The sequence below is a fragment of the Thalassophryne amazonica genome, chromosome 16 (genome assembly GCF_902500255.1).
Source record: "Thalassophryne amazonica chromosome 16, fThaAma1.1, whole genome shotgun sequence".
Taxonomy (NCBI): domain Eukaryota; kingdom Metazoa; phylum Chordata; class Actinopteri; order Batrachoidiformes; family Batrachoididae; genus Thalassophryne; species Thalassophryne amazonica.
This window is the reverse complement of record NC_047118.1, coordinates 18,362,048-18,382,945: the sequence shown is the minus strand read 5'-3', so window position 1 is coordinate 18,382,945 and position 20,898 is coordinate 18,362,048. Positions and strand designations below refer to the sequence as shown.

The window sequence follows — 20,898 nt, the reverse complement described above, 5'->3', positions numbered from 1 at the left end:
CTAATGGATTGTATACAGCACGTGTACATTTCAGCAGAGTTTGAGTAAGATTAAAATAAATATGAATCAGTTTTCATTAAAATATTTATTATAAATTAATGACCAGATTAAGGAGATAATTATTTTATTAATGACACAGATGTTCATTCTCAAATGCAGATTAACTCATGACATCTTCAGAAATTGATTCAAACCTGCCATCTGATGGTGGCTTCTGGAGAATAATCTTCATCCACCTCACAAATGAAATTTGACCCTGAACAGTGCAAGATTAAATAAAATTAATGACATATGTTCTCTCTGTGTGTTGTGTGTAGGAACTATTCTCTTAATGTGCGAAGAACACGGACGATTTAGTGTGTGACGCACCGGAAAGAATCAGAAGGCCATGCGGGGGAGCTTTGGAGACCTCGTGTAGTCTGCTGATGGAAAAAGTGATTTGCAAAATTAATAATGCGAATATGATTACACTGAATTTACATACCAACGTAAATATACTTTCACAGTTAGTATTAATATTTCGATTAAGTTAAAAGGTCAGACGTTGCTGAATAATGGGGAAAACAAAGGTAAGCATTCTGTTACCCTGGTAGCTATTTTGGGTTTTCTTGACACTGAACACGTATTTGAATATCAGATCTTGGTTAAAAGTAACAGTTTTAAGTTTTTATTTTGTTTATTTAATACTACGCACGAATTTGAGTAGCGCATCGTGTGAACATGACGGCAGCGTTGTCAGGTTTTTAAATAGGCTATTAAACTTTGCTTTATTTATTGCCTATTGTCATGTAAATCTGGATTTCTACCCATACTCCTTAGGTTTTATGCTGCTTATATTTATTGTTGTGCATCAAAACAAATTTCTTGTTTGTGTAAAAACTTAACTGTGCAGTAAACTTGATACTGATTATTTCAACCTAACAAATGCATGCAAACCTTTGTGTGAACTTCCTGACACTTTTTTAATCCATGTAACTTTGCTTTTAGACTAAGAGTCAGAAGAAATCTCATGCCAAAGCCAGCCGTGTGGCAGAGGAGACGTATGGGGCTGTTCCACACTCCTTTGTGTTCCATCGAGGTCAGATTGGCAAAAATGTGGGTCAGCTGATCAGTGATGTGAGGAGGCTCATGGAGCCCTACACTGCCAAGTCTCTAAAGGTCAGTTTTTTGCTAAAAACCTAACTGGTTGTCTTTAGAGTGTGATGTAACAACATAAACAGCTCCAAATGTGCCACTGTTGAAGCTTAAAGGATGTTTTGCTACATGAAAAAATAAAATCAGGTTTCACATCATTTCATATGCACAAAACATTAGTTCTACTATTTTATTTATTTATTTATTTATTTATTTATTTATTTATTTATTTGTAGTCACTGGGGTTGAGCCATTTGTGGTTTTGAGCTTCACTGCAACCGTTTTTGTTTGGTTTCTGTATCAGGTTCGGAAAAAGAATGTGTTGAAAGACTTTGTGACAGTAGCAGGTCCACTGGGAGTGACACACTTCGTCGTCTTCAGCAAGACAACCAGCAGTATCAACATGGTGAGATAACTGGACATCACACCTTAAACAGGTCTTGTGATTTCCTCATTGGAGAGCGTGTCAGCTGTTATGTTCTATATATGCCATGCAGTATGTGAATAAGAAATAATCTGGAGTTGGACCTGAACCATATTACTTATGCTACAGTGTGCAAAACCATGATCTGGAAATGAAAGAATTGTTCAGTTTTTCCAAACTTGTCAAAGTCAGCTTTATTGTCAATTCTTCACATGTACCAGACATACAACCCCTGGCAAAAATTATGGAATCACCGGCCTCTGAGGATGTTCATTCAGTTGTTTAATTTTGTAAAAAAAAAAAGCAGATCACAGACATGACACAAAACTAAAGTCATTTCAAATGGCAACTTTCTGGCTTTAAGAAACACTATAAGAAATCAAGAAAAAAAGATTGTGGCAGTCAGTAACGGTTACTTTTTTAGACCAAGCAGAGGAAAAGAATATGGAATCACTCAATTCTGAGGAATAAATTATGGAATCACCCTGTAAATTTTCATCCCCAAAACTAACACCTGCATCAAATCACATCTGCTTGTTAGTCTCCATCTAAAAAGGAGTGATCACACCTTAGAGAGCTGTTGCACCAAGTGGACTGACATGAATCATGGCTCCAACACAAGAGATGTCAATTGAAACAAAGGAGAGGATTATCAAACTCTTAAAAGAGGGTAAATCATCACGCAATGTTGCAAAAGATGTTGGTTGTTCAGTCAGCTGTGTCTAAACTCTGGACCAAATACAAACAACATGGGAAGGTTGTTAATGGCAAACATACTGGTAGACCAAGGAAGACATCAAAGCATCAAGACAGAAAACTTAAAGCAATATGTCTCAAAAATCGAAAATGCACAACAAAACAAATGAGGAACGAATGGGAGGAAACTGGAGTCAATGTCTGTGACCGAACTGTAAGAAACCGCCTAAAGGAAATGGGATTTACATACAGAAAAGCTAAACGAAAGCCATCATTAACACCTAAATAGAAAAAAACAAGGTTACAATGGGCTAAGGAAAAGCAATCGTGGACTGTGGATGACTGGATGAAAGTCATATTCAGTGATGAATCTCGAATCTGCATTGGGCAAGGTGATGATGCTGGAACTTTTGTTTGGTGCTGTTCCAGTGAGATTTATAAAGATGACTGCCTGAAGAGAACATGTAAATTTCCACAGTCATTGATGATATGGGGCTGCATGTCAGGTAAAGGCACTGGGGAGATGGCTGTCATGACATCATCAATAAATGCACAAGTTTACGTTGATATTTTGGACATTTTTCTGATGTTTGAGGATGATGAAATCATTTTTCAAGAAGATAATGCATCTTGCCATAGAGCAAAAACTGTGAAAACATTCCTTGCAAAAAGACACATAGGGTCAATGTCATGGCATATGGTCAATGTCAACGAGCAGATGTGATTTGATGCAGGTGTTAGTTTTGGGGATGGAAATTTACAGGGTGATTCCATAATTTATTCCTCAGAATTGAGTGAGTCCATATTTTTTCCTCTGCTTGGTCTAAAAAAGTAACCGTTACTGACTGCCACAATCTTTTTTTCTTGATTTCTTATAGTGTTTCTTAAAGCCAGAAAGTTGCCATTTGAAATGACTTTAGTTTTGTGTCATGTCTGTGATCTGCTTTTTTCTACAAAATTAAACAGAATGAACATCCTCCGAGGCCGGTGATTCCATAATTTTTGCCAGGGGTTGTACAAAACAATCGAAATTACATTTCCCACCATTCCACGGTGAAATATTCCGTATAAAACTTACGATGCATTTTGGAAAAATTTAACCCTAATCCAAACCACACAACCTTAAACCTAAACTGTTTAAGATGAGTAGTGTGCAAGGTTGCTAGGTCGCTGGGATGTCATCTTCCAAGGCTTCTTTTTTTTCTGATGCCGGAAATGCACAGTGCCCCTCCAGAAATGGCAGTCAGTTTTGGAAGTTAAAAAAAATACAAGTTTGTCCCTGTTTGCATACTGTGAGTAACATGTACACTGGTGCTTCTTTAGTTATCTGCATAGCAGAAGGCAGAGTGAGTCGAGGAGCTGCTAGTCTCCGTGTGTGTGTGTGTGTGTGTGTGTGTGTGTGTGTGTGTGTGTGTGTGTGTGTGTGTGTGTGTCTGTGTACGCCATGTTTTGAAAAAAACGTGTGTGTCAAGGTGAATCTTGCTGCATGAGGTCACCTCACTAACCCTGTGTCACATTAGCTACAAATGACGGTGACGAGCAGTTGCTTTTGTTGCTTGATGGGCGTTCCCGGGGTGCGCACTCTCACCTCTATAAGAACTGTAAATCACTTCAGAGGGCTTAATCTGGTTACACAAACAGCCTTTTTATGTAGAAGTGTTTATTACTCACTAACTTTTACAGCATATACAAGAAATAGATTTATACAGAAATACAGCTGTTTTGGGGCGTATTCCGCCTTCTTGGATCATTTTGTTTGAGCGACACTGCCTATTCACTAGGATTGGCTGTTGTCGTGTCACTATGCATTTGCATAAAATAGACTTCTCATCTTTTGGCACAGCCTAGATGACAGGTGTGCTGCTGCAAAACACCTGCTCTGAAAGTGAATGGCAAGTAGTCACTTTGCCGCTGTCGCTTGCAGTTGCTGGTACGTAATGTTACCATGGGGTACGTTTTCAGGCAGGTTTGAGGTTGGGTGCATTTTGATAATTGTGATCAGCAGGAGGACAGGTTTCAGAAATCTTGTCTGTGACAAGATTTGACAGGATGAAACCTGGTACATATGGTCACTTCTCTATGACTGGATGTGTTCCAGTGTTGGGAACATTTCAGTTCTAACTTTGTCCACCGGGGGGCAGAGAACCCAGCATATGGGCACATTTCTCTTAAAGATGCTCCATGTGTTTTCTTTGTATCTAGTTTTGTAATGGACCATAGTTGATCCATCTGGACCCCACCCCCAATCCTTGGCACATATCGGAACAAGAGATTAATTGTAAAATTTATATAATGTTGTGAAATATATATATTTATTGTCATGGTGTATTGTATATTACCTAGGAAAATCTTGACGCAGAGTTCCAGTGAATTCAAAGTGTGTTTGGGGGGGAATCAGCTCTGTCAGGTCTAACTGTGTATTGTTGTGTTTTCAGAGACTGGCTCGACTTCCTAAAGGCCCCACACTTCATTTCAGAGTGGTGAAGGCAAGTATATGAATTTCAGATTAAAACCTCGGGTACAAGTGATGGAGGAGCTCACATGACATTTTAATGTTTGACTATTGCATGATTTCTCTCAAAGTAAACGCTCTGATGTGATCAAATCCTCCGGTTTTAACTAAGGGTATCTTTATTTTTCTTCTTGAATTGATGAATGGTTTTGTGAGGGCATTTTAATTACTTTTTGTTTTTAGTACTCTCTCGTCAAAGACGTGGTTTCAGCTCTCAAGAAGCACCGGATGCACGATCAGCAGTTTACACATCATCCGCTACTCGTCCTCAACAACTTTGCAGCTGATGGAATGCACATCAAACTGATGGCCACCATGTTTCAGAACATGTTTCCTTCCATAAACGTGCACACGGTACGCAGTAGAAAGTCAGTCACTTCAGTAGAATTGAGTCGAGGCCTGTTCTCTATGATGAAAGTATAGTCTTCTGAGTTTAACTCTGACGATTTGTCAAAAGTAAACGCTTTCTGATCTCTTAACTCTTTTCATAAAATTTAAGGCTTGTGGTTGAGGAATAAGTTAAATATTGTTGGATTTCTCTCTGAATGTCCCAGGTTAGTCTCAACAATATCAAGAGGTGTGTACTGCTGGATTACAACCTGGAATCGCAGGAAATTGAATTCCGACATTAGTAAGTAAAAATGTTGTCTTTAGACATTAAGATCATCTGTGTTTTCTAAGAATGATTTGTGTTTGCAAGTGGATTGTAAAGCGTATCACAGCTGCATTCTTTTCATTACAATAAGATGACAAAGCACATCAAAACAAGGCTGAGGAATTTAATTTTGTATCATGTGTTAAGCGTCAGAATGGATGCCTAAGTTATGCTATTATTGAACATGTAAAAAAATGTATTTTAAGAATACATTCGTCATCACAACACGCACATGCAGTCTTCACTTCATGGGATGCACAATGTCAAGCAGGGCAAATTAAATCAAATGCATCACCTGAGAATTAGTATTATTTATTTATTTTGTTAGTTGGTTTTACAGGGGAGGAAAAAATTGACAGTTGTCATCTTCCATGATTGATCTGCAAGAAAGTTATGTCATATACATTGGTCCCTCGCTATAACGCGGTTCACCTTTCGCGGCCTCACAGTTTCATGTTTTTTTTTTTTTTTTTGCAGCGCATTGTGCTCTGCATCTTTATCAGGCGGGCCGGTTGCGGCACCGGTCGGCATCACCACGATTGCTCTCACTGCCTCCGATGCACTTTCTGCGGGCTCGGTAAACGCAGCAGCGGGCCACTCACACTGCCCTCCTGTCTGCTGTGCGGAACTGCGCCAAATCTGGCAACAGGTCCAGAGACTACGCTCGCTGTTCTGATGCGCGGATGTTGACAGCAGCCGCAGAGCTCCGTGGCCACCGAGAGAGGACTTGGATTCTTTGCGGGTCCCGCATCTGTACCTCTGGAGGCAGTGAGCCAAAAGTGAGCATGCGCATAGTGTTCTGCGTGTGTCTGGTTATAATCTTCTCACACAGAAGAAAAAAAAAAAAGAGTGTTTACGCAGGAGAGAAAAGTGAGAAAATGTTAATGCCTGTTTGAGAAAAGTGTATAAAGTGTGTAGTGAGGGGTTTTACAGCCTTAAAACATCTGTAATAACTGCAAAAAAAATGGCGCTGACTACTTCACGGATTGTGCTTATTGCGGGTTATTTTTAGAACGTAACTCCCGCGATAAACGAGGGACCACTGTACTTGACCTAGATTTCATTTGTAAATTGTAGGGTGGGAGGTTCCTGGGAATGTGACCAGCACTGTTTTAAGATTTTTATTTTGAAAGGTTCTAATTGAACGTGTGCATTGCTTCTTGGATGAGGTTGTAAAATCAAGATAATCAGTTGTGTGACTTTATTGTGGATTCAAAAAATGTAATGCTCATCAGAAACTAGTACTTCGAGAGTGTCCTGAGGAGTACAAAGTCATTTAAACTTTAAATTAATTCTGTGCAGATGCATTCCCCTACAAAGTAACTTTAATCATCCTAGAATTTCCAAATACACCGATTTGAGTTGTCTGGTGAAAATGTATATTGTATGAGTTTGGATCAGGTTGTCACCTGGTAAAGATATTTTCATGGGGGGGGGGGGGGGGGGTTGTTGATGTGAAGAGGCGGTTGGGCTCAGATGATGACAGATTATAACTTGACTGTTCAGTGATACATGTTCAAAGTAAACGCACTGATGGGCCTCAACAAAACAAGTAATAAGTACCGCGTGCACGTTATTATTCATAAAGTCGCACTTACTATTCATAACTGTTTGTGACCTGCAGCAGCCTGAAAGTGGTGCCTGTAGGAATGAGCCGCGGCGTCAAGAAGCTGATGCAGGAGAAGTTTCCCAATATGAGCAAGTTTGATGACATCAGCGAGCTGCTGATGAAGTAATGTTCTGTTAAAAGTAATGGTACAGTTTGTAGTAACTGTTGGCGGATCTGTGTATTACCGGATGTTTGTGTTTTCTCTGTTCTTCCAGAGGGGCAAACCTTTCGGAAAGTGAAGCAGAACAAGACGGAGAACACAACATAACCGAACTGCCACAGATCTATGCTGGCCGTGGAAACATGGTTTCTCAACAGACAGCTGTGCGGTTGACTGAGGTAAGCCGCGTATTTGGGGTGAGCGCTACATGTGTAGGGCCCATAGGCCAAATGCAGCCTGCCTAATCCTTTGCTTGGTCCCACCTTGGCTACTGACAAGCTCTTTATAATGAAGAAATCACTTACACCGTGGTCGTCCATTCAGGTTGATTTGTTGCCTTTCAAAGGGGGAAAAAAAAATGTTTTTCAGAGAAAGAAATATAAAAATAAAAGAGAGGCTCCTTAGAGCTATTAGTTCACCCTATGCAGGCCTATTCCTGCAACACCATAAACGACTAGCTTTAGTTTGGTGGTTTTGTGTCTTGAGTGTTATATTGTGTGTTTGCTGGGGAAATGCATTTTTTTATTGCAGTTTTGCACAATAAATGTGGAGTATTAGTACAGTTAAAAGCACAGTGACCGTGTGGGGGATGTTGATGTGAAATGTTAAGGAAGACAAATGTGTAGTTATGTGTAGGGCAGTCACAATTATTACAATATTCGCCAATCGCGATTATTTTTCATATTCGCAGTTAACCGTGAATTATTTATTTTATCCACAAAGCATAAAACAACTCAGAATCTGACGTCATTGTGCTGCAGCCTCACTCACTCTGTTTCGCTCTCGTCTTAAGGCAGGACAGAAATATGGAGGCTGAGGAGCGATCCGTCCTGGCTGTCTTCAAAGCCGTCTAAGATGCGGAGTTTAGCGAAGGAGCTGTGTGTGCGTGTGCGCGGAGTCAACAGGCTGCAGACTGAGGGAGGGAGATTCCTGAATGGAGGCGCGACACGTTAGTCTGAGAACCATCAGTGCACGTGAGACAGCGAGCGTGGAGCAGAGAGGATTTTAACCCAAGTGAACGTGTTAAAAAACCAAAACATGGAGCTGCCTTTACTTCTCTCTGAACTTTCTCTCCCGGTGTGATTGTGCCGTTACCGTCCTGTTCACACCATGGCGCGTTGTATACTGAATTTATGAGATCATGAGCTGATATAAACAGTCAAATATCTTTTAAAAACATATTTAAAAAATGAGAATATGTGAATGAACTGAGCAAAAATTACGCACGAGTTTAAAAAAAAAAAAAAAAAAAAAAAAAAAAAACCTTGACGTGGAGCTGTGGTGATGTTCAGATGTACAGATCACAAAAAGCAGGTGAGAACTCTGAACTTAAACAGCTGTTATTTTCCAAAGGTATTTATTTGTTCATTCTTGAGCTTAATGTAGTGTTTAAGCACAAAATGTGACTGAGGAGAAACAATTTCAGAAATGCAACAGAAACAACCACAAATCAGAAAAAGTTGGGACTGTATGTAAAATGAAGATAAAAATAAATGTTGCACTATTCCCAGTTTCTCCACTCACAGAAACCAAACGTTCTTCCAGAGTTGTGCAATTATACTATGACAGTAGAATATAAAGAAGGGGAAAAAAGAAAAAAAAATTAGACAATATATTCGTCAATCACAATTATTTGACAATTAATCGTCTCTAGAAATTCCTAATCGTGACAGCCCTAGTTATGTGTACGGTTACTGTCTGTGCTGCATACACCATGATATAAATGTTCGGTACTGGTATTTGTGATAGTTGGATTGAAGCTTTTTGCTGTCCTTAGATTGGTCCTCGCATGACTCTGCGGCTGATAAAGATACAAGAAGGGATGGGTGAAGGGAACGTTCTGTATCACGCCACCAGTGAGTGTCTGTCCAAACACCCTTTTTTTGCTTTCTGTTTTTAGATGTACGTGATGAAACGTTCAGTATGATTTCTATGATTTTTTTATTTTTTTTCTCTAAAAGTAAACGCTTAGTGATACATCCAGTCATAATGTTTTTATTAGTGGCCTGAATACAAACTCTTTTTTTCTTTTTTTTTTTATGGATTTTTGCTGTCCTTTGTGTTTGTAGTCAGCAAGTCGGAGGAAGAAATACAGGAGATGCTGAAGCGAAAGGAGGCCCAGCTGAAAGAAAAGGCAGCTCGCCGAAAAGCACAAGAACAGAACGTCGTCAAGAAAAAAGAGAAAAAAGAAGCACATCGGTAGTTTTTACCAATAGGTCGCTTCTGTGCCACTGCTTTTTAACTTGGAATAGAACTTTATTGATCACTTGGGAAAACTCCCTCAGGGAAAATTGGTTCCAGCAGCACACAGTATTAAAAGTTAAAAAAAAATTAATAAAAAACAAAAGTTATAAATACCAGACTTACTGATTGCTACTGGTTGACTGCCTACTGTTGTTCCTCTCCTTCCTGTCCTCTGTCTTCCTGTTCCTCCTCCCCCTGTGTGAGGAGGAAATGTGATATTTACTTATCTGTTTATTTATTTTTCCCCAAACAGGAAAAAGAGCCTGGAAGGTATCAAGAGAAAACATGAGGCTGAAGAGGATAGCGAAGTAGAGGATCCTGGGATGCAGCAGGACCAGGCGGCTGTGGAGTCTGATGATGAGGCGGAGTACTATCGTCAGGCTGTGGGGGCGGAGCCAGATGAAGGTGACTATCAGCAGTGTATTACGTGGGTCAGTCACAGCTCATCTTTGTTTGAATTTCATGACCAAAAGAGGCTTTTCTTTCTTTCTTGGTAGGTATGTTCCCGGGAGCCAAGAAGAGGAAAAGTTCTGAAAAGCTTCGTGGACCAGCCAAAAAGAGGAAACTGTCTCCTGATATATCGAGGATGGATAAAAGCACTAAAGTACCGAAGAGAAATGATCCAGGAGGGCGGCATGGAAGCAAAATGGGACACGGTCAACAAAGAAAAGGATGGAAGAAATTTGAAGATCGGGACAAAGCGTTTGGGAAGAAATTTAAGCCCAAAGGGCAGAAGTTCAGGGGAAAGAAACAAGGAAATGAGAAAAGGAAATTTGGTGGGAAGAAGAAATTTGAAGGGAAAAAAGTTTTCCTTGGGAATAAAAGTAATGACAAATCATTCAAGTCTACAGGTCAGAAAAACAAGTCAGGCTTCAAGACGAAAGGTGCTGGTTTTAAAAAGGGCTTCAAACAGAGGAAGGGAAAAGGCTGACCACCAGGGGGCAGCACCTTCCCATTTAACTGACTGAGGCTGAAGACATGAAAACTGGTTATAATTTCACACCAAGGTGATATCACTGCACTCTATTTACTTCAGTTCTTTCTGCTGTTCCTCAAGTATCCTTTAAATATTTTGTGTATGTATTTTTTTCACTGTTTCAAAGCTACTTGAGTGATTAAAATTTGTTCAGGGGCTGTCCTCACATTGTGTGGTCTTTGAATTAATGCCAAAGTTCAGGCACTGGCAATAAAAATAACACGAGTTTTCCAGTTGACGGAAAGTTGTTTTAAGCAACGGGAAGTGACTCATTGTTAAGAAGGGTGTAAATGTCACTCGTCATAATATTGCTGCGTAATGTGGTTTGGCTGAACATGCAACAGATTCTGCAGTCTAACATAAGTTTTGTGGGCGTTCATGTTGTCAGCGGTTTGCCACTGCGTTGCACTTAAGCAAATGTGAGTTCCAAGTCTACTTTTGATAAACTTGTATTTTTTGTAGTGGTACATCTTAGCTAAAATTTCCATTACAATTATGCATTTTGTGATAAAAGCACAGAATTTTTTACTCATATAGCCAAAGGTATTCCAAATCTAATTGAATATTGAGCCATCATGAATTGTCAGTGTCAGTCATGGCAGCCGTTTGTCAAAATGAAAATGGAAAACTGCTCCAATCATATTGTCTGATCATAAAGATTCCAGAAAGGTATAATTTGGGTTATGACCGAAAATTATAAGGTTAAAACAAAAACTGTGACAAAGGTCAATTTGTAAGTGGGTCAAAAGTTAAAAGTTGCTCCAATTTTGGTTTAAAAAAGTTAAGTGATGAGTTACTGAGCGTCCCATTCATAGAAGCAGCGTGGTGAAGGACTATCTGAATATTGCTGCATATGCAGCCCCTGGCAAAAATTGTGGAATCACCGGCCTCGGAGGATGTTCATTCAGTTGTTTAATTTTGTAGAAAAAAAGCAGATCACAGACCTGACACAAAACTAAAGTCATTTCAAATGGCAACTTTCTGGCTTTAAGAAACACTTTAAGAAATCATGAAAAAAAAATTGTGGCAGTCAGTAATGGTTACTTTTTTAGACCAAGCAGAGGGAAAAAAATATGGACTCACACTATTCTGAGGAATAAATTATGGAATCACCCTGTAAATTTTCATCCCCAAAACTAACACCTGCATCAAATCAGATCTGCTCGTTAGTCTGCATCTAAAAAGGAGTGATCACACCTTGGAGAGCTGTTGCACCAAGTGGACTGACATGAATCATGGCTCCAACACGAGAGATGTCAATTGAAGCAAAGGAGAGGATTATCAAACTCTTAAAAGAGGGTAAATCATCATGCAATGTTGCAAAAGATGTTGGTTGTTCACAGTCAGCTGTGTCTAAACTCTGGACCAAATACAAACAACATGGGGAGGTTGTTAAAGGCAAACATACTGGTAGACCAAGGAAGACATCAAAGCGTCAAGACAGAAAACTTAAAGCAATATGTCTCAAAAATTGAAAATGCACAACAGAACAAATGAACGAATGGGAGGAAACTGGAGTCAACGTCTGACCAAATGCACAAGTTTATGTTGATATTTTGGACAATTGAAAGGATGTTTGGGGATGATGAAATCATTTTTCAAGATGATAATGCATCTTGCCATAGAGCAAAAACTGAAAACATTCCTTGCAAAAAGACACATAGGGTCAATGTCATGGCCTGCAAATAGTCCAGATCGTAATCCAATTGAAAATCTTTGGTGGAAGTTGAAGAAAATGGTCTATGACAAGGCTCCAACCTGCAAAGCTGATCTGGCAACAGCAATCAGAGAAAGTTGGAGGCAGATTGATGAAGAGTACTGTTTGTCACTCATTAAGTCCATGCCTCAGAGACTGCAAGCTGTTTTACAACCCCTGGCAAAAATTATGGAATCACCGGCCTCAGAGGATGTTCATTCAGTTGTTTAATTTTGTAGATAAAAAGCAGATCACAGACATGACACAAAATTAAAGTCATTTCAAATGGCAACTTTCTGGCTTTAAGAAACACTATAAGAAATCAGGAAAAAAAATTGTGGCAGTCAGTAACGGTTACTTTTTTAGACCAAGCAGAGGGAAAAAAATATAATCACTCAATTCTGAGGAAAAAATTATGGAATCACCCTGTAAATTTTCATCCCCCAAATTAACACCTGCATCAAATCAGATCTGCTCATTGACATTGACCCTATGTGTCTTTTTGCAAGGAATGTTTTTGCAGTTTTTGCTCTATGGCAAGATGCATTATCATCTTGAAAAATGATTTCATCATCCCCAAACATCCTTTCAATTGTCCAAAATATCAACATAAACTTGTGCATTTATTGATGATGTAATGACAGCCATCTCCCCAGTGCCTTTACCTGACATGCAGCCCCATATCATCAATGACTGTGGAAATTTACATGTTCTCTTCAGGCAGTCATCTTTATAAATCTCATTGGAAAGGCACCAAACAAAAGTTCCAGCATCATCACCTTGCAAATGCAGATTCGAGATTCATCACTGAATATGACTTTCATCCAGTCATCCACAGTCCACAATTGCTTTTCCTTAGCCCATTGTAACCTTGTTTTTTCTGTTTAGGTGTTAATGATGCCTTTCGTTTAGCTTTTCTGTATGTAAATCCCATTTCCTTTAGGCGGTTTCTTACAGTTCGGTCACAGACGTTGACTCCAGTTTCCTCCCATTCGTTCCTCATTTGTTTGTTGTACATTTTCGATTTTTGAGACATATTGCTTTAAGTTTTCTGTCTTGACGCTTTGTCTTCCTTGGTCTACCAGTATGTTTGCCTTTAACAACCTTCCCATGTTGTTTGTATTTGGTCCAGAGTTTAGACACAACTGACTGAACAACCAACATCTTTTGCAACATTGCGTGATGATTTACTCTCTTTTAAGAGTTTGATAATCCTCTCCTTTGTTTCAATTGACATCTCTCGTGTTGGAGCCATGATTCATGTCAGTCCACTGGTGCAACAGCTCTCCAAGGTGTGTTCACTCCTTTTTAGATGCAGACTAACGAGCAGATCTGATATGATGCAGGTGTTAGTTTTGGGGATGAAAATTTACAGGGTGATTCCATAATGTTTTCCTCAGAATTGAGTGATTCCATATTTTTTTCCTCTGCTTGGTCTAAAAAAGAAACCGTTACTGACTGCCACAATCTTTTTTTCTTGATTTCTTATAGTGTTTCTTAAAGCCAGAAAGTTGCCATTTGAAATGACTTTAGTTTTGTGTCATGTCTGTGATCTGCTTTTTTTCTACAAAATTAAACAACTGAATGAACATCCTCCGAAGCCGGTGATTCCATAAATTTTGCCAGGGGCTGTAAAAGCCAGAGGTGGTGTGTTGGAGCGTTCTTTTGTTTTTCATGATTCCATAATTTTTTCCTCAGAACTGAGTGATTCCATATTTTTTTTTCCCTCTGCTTGGACTAAAAAAGTAACCGTTACTGACTGCCACAATTTTTTTTCCTGATTTCTTAAAGTGTTTCTTAAAGCCATAAAGTTGCCATTTGAACTGACTTTAGTTTTGTGTCATGTCTGTGATCTGCTTTTTTTCTACAAAATTAAACAACTGAATGAACATCCTCCAAGGCCGGTGATTCCATAATTTTTGCCAGGGGTTGTAAACTGGCCTTGAGACCACGTTTTTGATGGTTACATCATGTTCTGCTGCCTTGCGCCATGCACTCACACTTTCAGGCTGACATTTGCTGTTTGACACTGTGTGGGTGCAGAATGTGAAAATGATATTGCACAGGTGTTAAATGACAGCCCCATCTTTATTCACACCCACCCAGAATGGAATAAAGGTTATGTTTTGGGCCCACTTTAAATTTTGTGCAATGTGGTTCTTTGATCATTATATTACCCCCCCCCCCCCCGAAAAAAAACTGTCCCCAAAATTTATTCTGATCTTGAAATTTGCATATACAAACTGAATGCATAATTTTGACCCTTTTAAGTGAGAACTTTCAGGCACAACTCAAAATCTGAGAAATGCTGATATAAATCTAAACCACACCTTTTTTAAAAAGATTGATAAGGTCGCAGGCCCAGTGTAAATACAACATGAGGATATTTAGATGCACTTTTGAGGAATTGGATTAAAAATAAACATGTATGCATGAAGTCATTTGTCACTTCTCTGTTGATCACATGACCTCAAGGTCAAAATTCTAGTCAAATGCTTTTAATCACTCTAAAAAATAAATTTTAAATGCTGTATTTATTTAATCGAGTTATGTCAACCAGTTCCACAAAATTGGGTTTTTTCAATGTGAAACATACAATAAATTGGAACATTGTTTCAACTTTTCCCATCTGAACCACCAAGATTTGTAGGTTTGATTGACATAACTCGATTAAGTAAATACAGCATTTAAATGTTTTATATATAGAGAGAGGGAGAGAGCAGGGGTGGTGGCCAAGTGGTTAATGTGCTTGGTTTCAGTACAGAAGGTTCCGGGTTCAAATCCCACCCTGCCACATTTCTCCATGCAATGTGGAGTTGCGTCAGGAAGGGCATTCGGCATAAAACCTGTGCCAATTCAACATACAGATCCACCTTGGATTTGCTGTGGCGACCCCGAGTGCAAACAAGGGAGCAGCTGAAGGGACTTACTTACCTATATAGAGGGAGAGAGAGAGTGGATTAAAATTGCTATTTAGAAGCACGGGTTAAAGATACAGCTATAGGTACTAGGAAACCTACAGCTACAAAATCATATCACCTTTATTGGCCACATTACCTTGAACCTTTGGGGGGGCCTTAAAAGGTCAAACTCAAGATCATAACTGACTCAGACATGGAGCCGAAATGGTTTAAACATGGGAGCTTTGTTTACTAGTCAAGGAGTGGATCAGTTTTGAACACATCAAATACCAAGACCACACAGGTTTCGAGTTGACTGAATCCCAAAGTATTAATTTGCACATGTTAAATGTAAGGTGCAGATTTCTCTCCATTGGATTAGGTTGAACATTTCTGTGTAAAAAAAATGACATATCAAGTTCTAAAATAACTAAGGTATCATCTGCAAATTGTCACCATTTTGTGATGGTATGTTCGTGTTGTTGTCTTGACATCTGCATAATTTTATATGCAGACATAAAATAAGACTGCGCAACAGTGCCAAACCCATCAAAGCATAAACAGTTTAACTTGTAAAACTTGCTGAAGTGTACTCGCAGTTTTGCTTCTTCAAATTGCGAAATGTTGAAGACAAGAGGAAGTTAACTTGCCAGATTTTGAAGGCATCACATCAGAAACCTGAAGAAAATCAGATGATGTGAAGCTTCAGTATGCTTCCAAAACAGGTTTCACACAGGAAATGAACATTCACATAGACTCAGCCTGCAGGACAGTGTGCTGCAAACGTGCCTTCTGGTAAGTCAGAATACTATAATCACAATTTCTTAAAAGCTTTTCCAGTAATTATTGAAGTTTGCACACTAGTGTGCAAAAGTCTTCAATACCAGTGTTACATGAGGGCTCCCCGACCCCTTTTTCCTTATTATCTCAGTAAATAACTTTAAATTTGCAAATGTTAATTTTTCAATAGAAAAAAAAAGTTTTTTTATTTGAACAAAGTGAGTTTCAGATAAATTAATTGTGATTACGTTTTGAATGTACAACTCAAAATGATTTACAAAAGACAACAAATAGAGAATCATAATGATTAATAACTATGGATCTAAGTCTGGCACAAAAGAATAAAGTATTCAGGAATGCAAAAAGGTGTGGGGTCAGGATATCTACAGTCTATACTGGAACTTGAGAACTTACTTTGTGGGAAGGTTGGGGTGAGTAAAGTAGTACTTCAGTTGTGGCATAAATGCAATCAAGTTGTTAATGCATTTTATTTTATTGGGACTCTAATGGTCAGTAATTCATTTCAATTTCAATTTATTTTCATTTATATAGCGCCAAATCGCAACAAAGTTGCCACAAGGCACTTCACACAAGCAAGGTCTAACCTTACCAACCCCCAGACTAGAGCAAGCACACAGGCGACAGTGGTAAGGAAAAACTTCCTCTGATGATTTGAGGAAGAAACCTCAAGCAGAACAGACTCAAAGGGGTGACCTTCTGCTCATCCAGGGTTGTGAATAATGGACTATCTGCAGTTGCTTACAGTGCATCCAGAAAGTATTTGCAGCACTTCACTTTTTCCACATTTTATGTTACAGCCTTATTCCAAAATGTAGTAAATAAAAAAATTCTCCGCATATTTCTACTCACAACACCCCATAATGACAACATAAAAAAGTTTTTTTCATTTTATTTTTGCAAATTTATTAAAAATAAAAAACTAAAGGCAACTTGATACTTGCAGGCATTTAACCCCTGCACAGCCCACAATTCGTCGTGCCAGTGCAACCCGCTTTGTTCTGCTGGATGCTACGCTTTGTGCTACTGGATGCTGCGTTATATAAAATAATTATTTCATAGCGGATTAATCATTTGCTCTTAGAACTTGGCTGATGAAACCACCTCTAATTGCTCCTGGAATCACAGAGGAATTCTCTACAGCTGCAGCGTTTCTTGTGTACTTCATGACGTGGAGAACGCATTTGGAATTGTCTCAAAGGTAATTATTTATAATACTTATATTGTTAGTAGAAATACTTATGAGTATTTGTAAAATTATGTTTATTATAGATTTAACATATCATAACTGTTCAGATGAGCTGTGCTGTGATTCACTGTGCTGATGCAATGACTCGCAGTGACTTGTTATTTTCTTTGCGCATTTGCATGCAGCCACGCACTGTTTACAAGGAGTTAACTCGCTGGCAACCAGATTGCGTGTCTGTGTAGGGATCAAATTCAAGCAAGTGTCAAGGTACCAAGAAATCACATGTACATAAGTATTCACATCCTTTGCGCAATACTTTGTTGATGCACCTTTGGCAACAATTACATCCTCAAGCCTTGAAATATGATTCCACAAACTTGGTGTACCTATCTTTGGGCAGATTTGCCCATTCCTCTTTGCAGCACCTCTCAAGCTTGGATGGGGAGCGTCAGTGCACAGCAATCTTCAAAACTCTCCAGAGATGTTCAATCTGATTCAGGTCTGGGCTCTAGCTGGACCACTCAAGGATATTCACAGAGTTGTCCTGAAGCCACTCATTTGATATCTTGGCTGTGTGCTTTGGGTCATTGTCCAGCTGAAAGATGAACTGTCGCCCCAGTCTGAGGTCAAGAGCGCTCTGGAGCAGGTTTTCATCCAGGATGTCTAGGTACATTGCTGCATTCATCTTTCCCTCAATCCTGACTAGTCTCCCAGTTCCTGCTGTTGAAAAACATCCCCACAGCATGATGCTGCCACTACCATGCTTCACTGTAGGGATGGTGCCTGGTTTCCTCCAAACATGGCACCTGGCGTTCACACCAAAGACTTCAATGTTTCTAACACTTCTAAATCTTTTTTTTTTTTTATCTTGGTAAGAACCAAATATTATAGTATAATAACTATATAAATTATAGTATGATGATGTGTTCGATTTTTGCACAGCACGGGTGTATATGATAATTCATTTGTAACGTGACCAAGAAACTATTTGATTTGCATTTTAAATCTCTTTCACACTTTCTCTTCCCGAACTGCAGAAAGTGCTTCCTTTTAGCTGTATGCAGAGAGAGCATTGTGATGGTTTTACTGAATTAACATCAACATTAACAATCAACACTTCTGCTTGCAGATTTTGGGTGCTACTATAGCTGAAAGCACATCTAAGATGCAGCCAAATGTCCACCGGTGCGAGAAGCTTCAGGTTACCCTGCTGCCTTCTGTGTTTGGGGTCGAATTTTGCATCGCACTGGCGGGAAACCTGTTTGCCATGTGGCTACTGGTGACCAGAGAACGAAGAAACTGGCACACGGGCATCGTCCTGTCCTGTAACCTCGCCATCAGCGACCTGCTGTATGTCCTCACCCTGCCTCTGCTCATCGTCTACTACGCGCTGGAGAAGAACTGGCTGTTTGGAACAGCAATGTGTAAAATGGAGAAGTTTCTTTTCACCTGCAACTTATACGCAAGCACCTTCTTCATCATGACAATAAGTGTGAACCGCTGCGTGGCCCTGGCGTATCCTTTCTTTGCAAGAAGCCATGTGCGGCCTGCCCATGCCAAAGCCGTCAGTGTGCTCATCTGGATCATTGTGGGTGTCATTTCCTGCCCTGTGTTGAAATTCGCCTCCATCTGCCCTGATGAGCACAACAGGAACAAAACGCTGTGTGTGTCATACTGCGGCTCCGCTGCTGAAAACCCGCATACTACCTATAAAATGTTTCTCGCTGTGTTTGGATGTCTGGTGCCGTTCCTGGTGACTTTGGGCTCATACTGCATCGTGATACGGGTGGTGTGGAAGAACACCAATATAACCAAACTGGAGAAACGCCAAGTGGCTTTAATGGTGGTTTCAGTTGTTGTGTTGTATGTGATTTCTTTCATACCTTACCACGTCTTTCAGAGCTATCACTTGAGTCTCAGGATTCAAGGAATCTTTGTGTGTTGGGTGTATGATATGTACCAAGTGTCCAAGGGTTTGGCAACCGTGAACATGTGCATCCATCCAATCCTGTACATGGCTGTGATTGACAGCATGAGAGTCACTTGTTGTGGGAGAAGCAAATAGGATCAAAAGTTACACAGAGTTGCTGCTTGAGAGCATGAACTTGTGATTTTACTGTGCAGAGGGATTTTTTTTTCCCCAGCCTACTCTTATTTTTTATGTTTTTGGTTGTAGTTATAAACAAAACTGTTCGGGTTTTTTTTCTTCTTCGGTCTTATCAGTTGGTATTATGTAACAGCTGAGTGGATCCTTGTCATTTGATTGGTGCTTTGTATATCACATGACATGGATTCATCCCTTTTGTGTTGCATTGCATTTAGAGTGCAGTTTCGTTCCATTTAGAGTGCAAATTTGGTTCCATACGTTTGGTACCATTGCAGCTCCGCACACATGCACAAATACACGCACACATGCACACCCCCACACATGCTTGTACATGTATGCATGCCCACACATGTGGGTGCACACGCACGTGCACGCACACACAAAACAAATCCACTGCGCTGTCCGGAAGCTGTTGGCAGTAAGTTGGAATGAAAGGCTGGACTAATTTCTGACGTGATTTTTTTCGCTGCACTGAGGATGTACACAGTCCTTTTTTGCTAGTACATGCACGCACAAGTGCCAACCCTGTTGCGTGTGTGTGCACGCGGGCGCAGGGGACAATGACTCTACCGAGGGTAACAGAGGCCAGCAGGTGTCGCTGTGCAGATGTAGTTTGTAAACCTCACTCCCAACAGCTCAAAAGGATTCTCTGGTCACAAGGCCAGAGCCCTGGGTTTTAGCCTTCTGGTTAGAGAGTCCGACTCCCATGCCGAGGATCGTGAGTTCGCGTCCCAAGGGGAGCGAATAGGTGGAGTCATAACAACACAACGCAGAGTGCAGCTGCTACATGAGACATGATTTAATTGAGCTAACTGACGCTGCTAATTCTTGTAACACACACACACAAAACAAATCCACTGTGCTGTCTGGAGGCTGTTAGCAGGAAGAAAGAATGAAAAGCTGGACTAATTTCTGACATGATTTTTTTATCACTGCACTGAGGATGTACACAGTCTTTTGTTGTTAGTACATGCGCGCACAAGCACCGACCCGGTTGTGTGTGTGCGTGCGTGGGGGACAACAAGCTAACTGACGCTGCTAATTCTTGTAACACACACAATCCACTCCGCTGTAAGCCGTCTGGATGCATGAAGAGCTGTTCAGATGAAAAGCTGATGTGATTTTTGGCTGGACTGAGGAACTAGTCTTTTTTTTAATGGAAGTCTGAAGTCAGTGCAGAGCATCACTGGACTACAGGTCACAATTTGAACTTTAGCAGCAGTGGGACACCAAAATGTAAGTCCCTTTTCTGTTGGTTATAAATTAATAAAATATCAAATGACAAGGATCTATTTTAGCTGTTATATAAAACAAATAATGAATGTTTTTACATTTGTACCATTGAACTCATAAACATTCATTATTTATATATTATCAAATCAGCTGTGCAATTAAAAAAATCAAAACTCTTTCCTTCTTGTTACATACCATGAAAAAAATGCTGCCATTCTACACCAGATGAGCACTTAAAAATTTCTCTTAATGTATGAGCAAGTATTAAGCACCCTTAAAAACTCAGCCACAAAGTATACAGTGGGGATGAGATGACTAGTCATAATAGTCGACTACAAATAGCTAACATCCAACTAGTCAATTATTTTTATTAGTCGACTAGTTGAAAGCCATTTATTAAGTTCATTTAACCCGTAAAAGAACAGACCTGCTGGAGCCGCCTCTACTCCCTTCACTCAGTGAAGAAAGTGTGTGATCCTCAGCAAGTGATTTTGTCAGCTCAAATGGGTCATTTTTGCCTAGTAAATGAATGCAGGTATTGTCTTCATGCTAATCCTGTTTATTG

At 39.8% G+C, this 20,898-nt stretch overlaps 1 protein-coding gene across 1 annotated transcript; it reads left to right on the top strand.

Moving 5' to 3' along the window:
- The first annotated feature begins 349 nt into the window (after window positions 1–349).
- On the top strand, window positions 350–19,061 carry ppan (peter pan homolog). The gene is made up of 15 exons (XM_034190511.1): window positions 350–569; window positions 988–1,158; window positions 1,439–1,540; window positions 4,690–4,740; window positions 4,950–5,120; window positions 5,321–5,397; window positions 7,046–7,153; window positions 7,246–7,369; window positions 8,968–9,046; window positions 9,260–9,389; window positions 9,688–9,839; window positions 9,932–10,360; window positions 10,799–10,829; window positions 15,732–15,801; window positions 18,123–19,061. The coding sequence occupies exons 1-15, from the start codon at window positions 555–557 to the stop codon at window positions 19,056–19,058; spliced, it is 2,646 nt and encodes an 881-aa protein (XP_034046402.1). The 5' UTR covers window positions 350–554; the 3' UTR covers window positions 19,059–19,061.
- The last annotated feature ends 1,837 nt before the right edge of the window (window positions 19,062–20,898 follow it).

Coding starts and splice junctions, on each gene's coding strand:
- ppan (XM_034190511.1), top strand. Junction 1,541..4,689: donor CAACCAGCAGTATCAACATG/GTGAGATAACTG, acceptor TTGTGTTTTCAG/AGACTGGCTCGACTTCCTAA. Junction 9,390..9,687: donor GAGAAAAAAGAAGCACATCG/GTAGTTTTTACC, acceptor TTCCCCAAACAG/GAAAAAGAGCCTGGAAGGTA.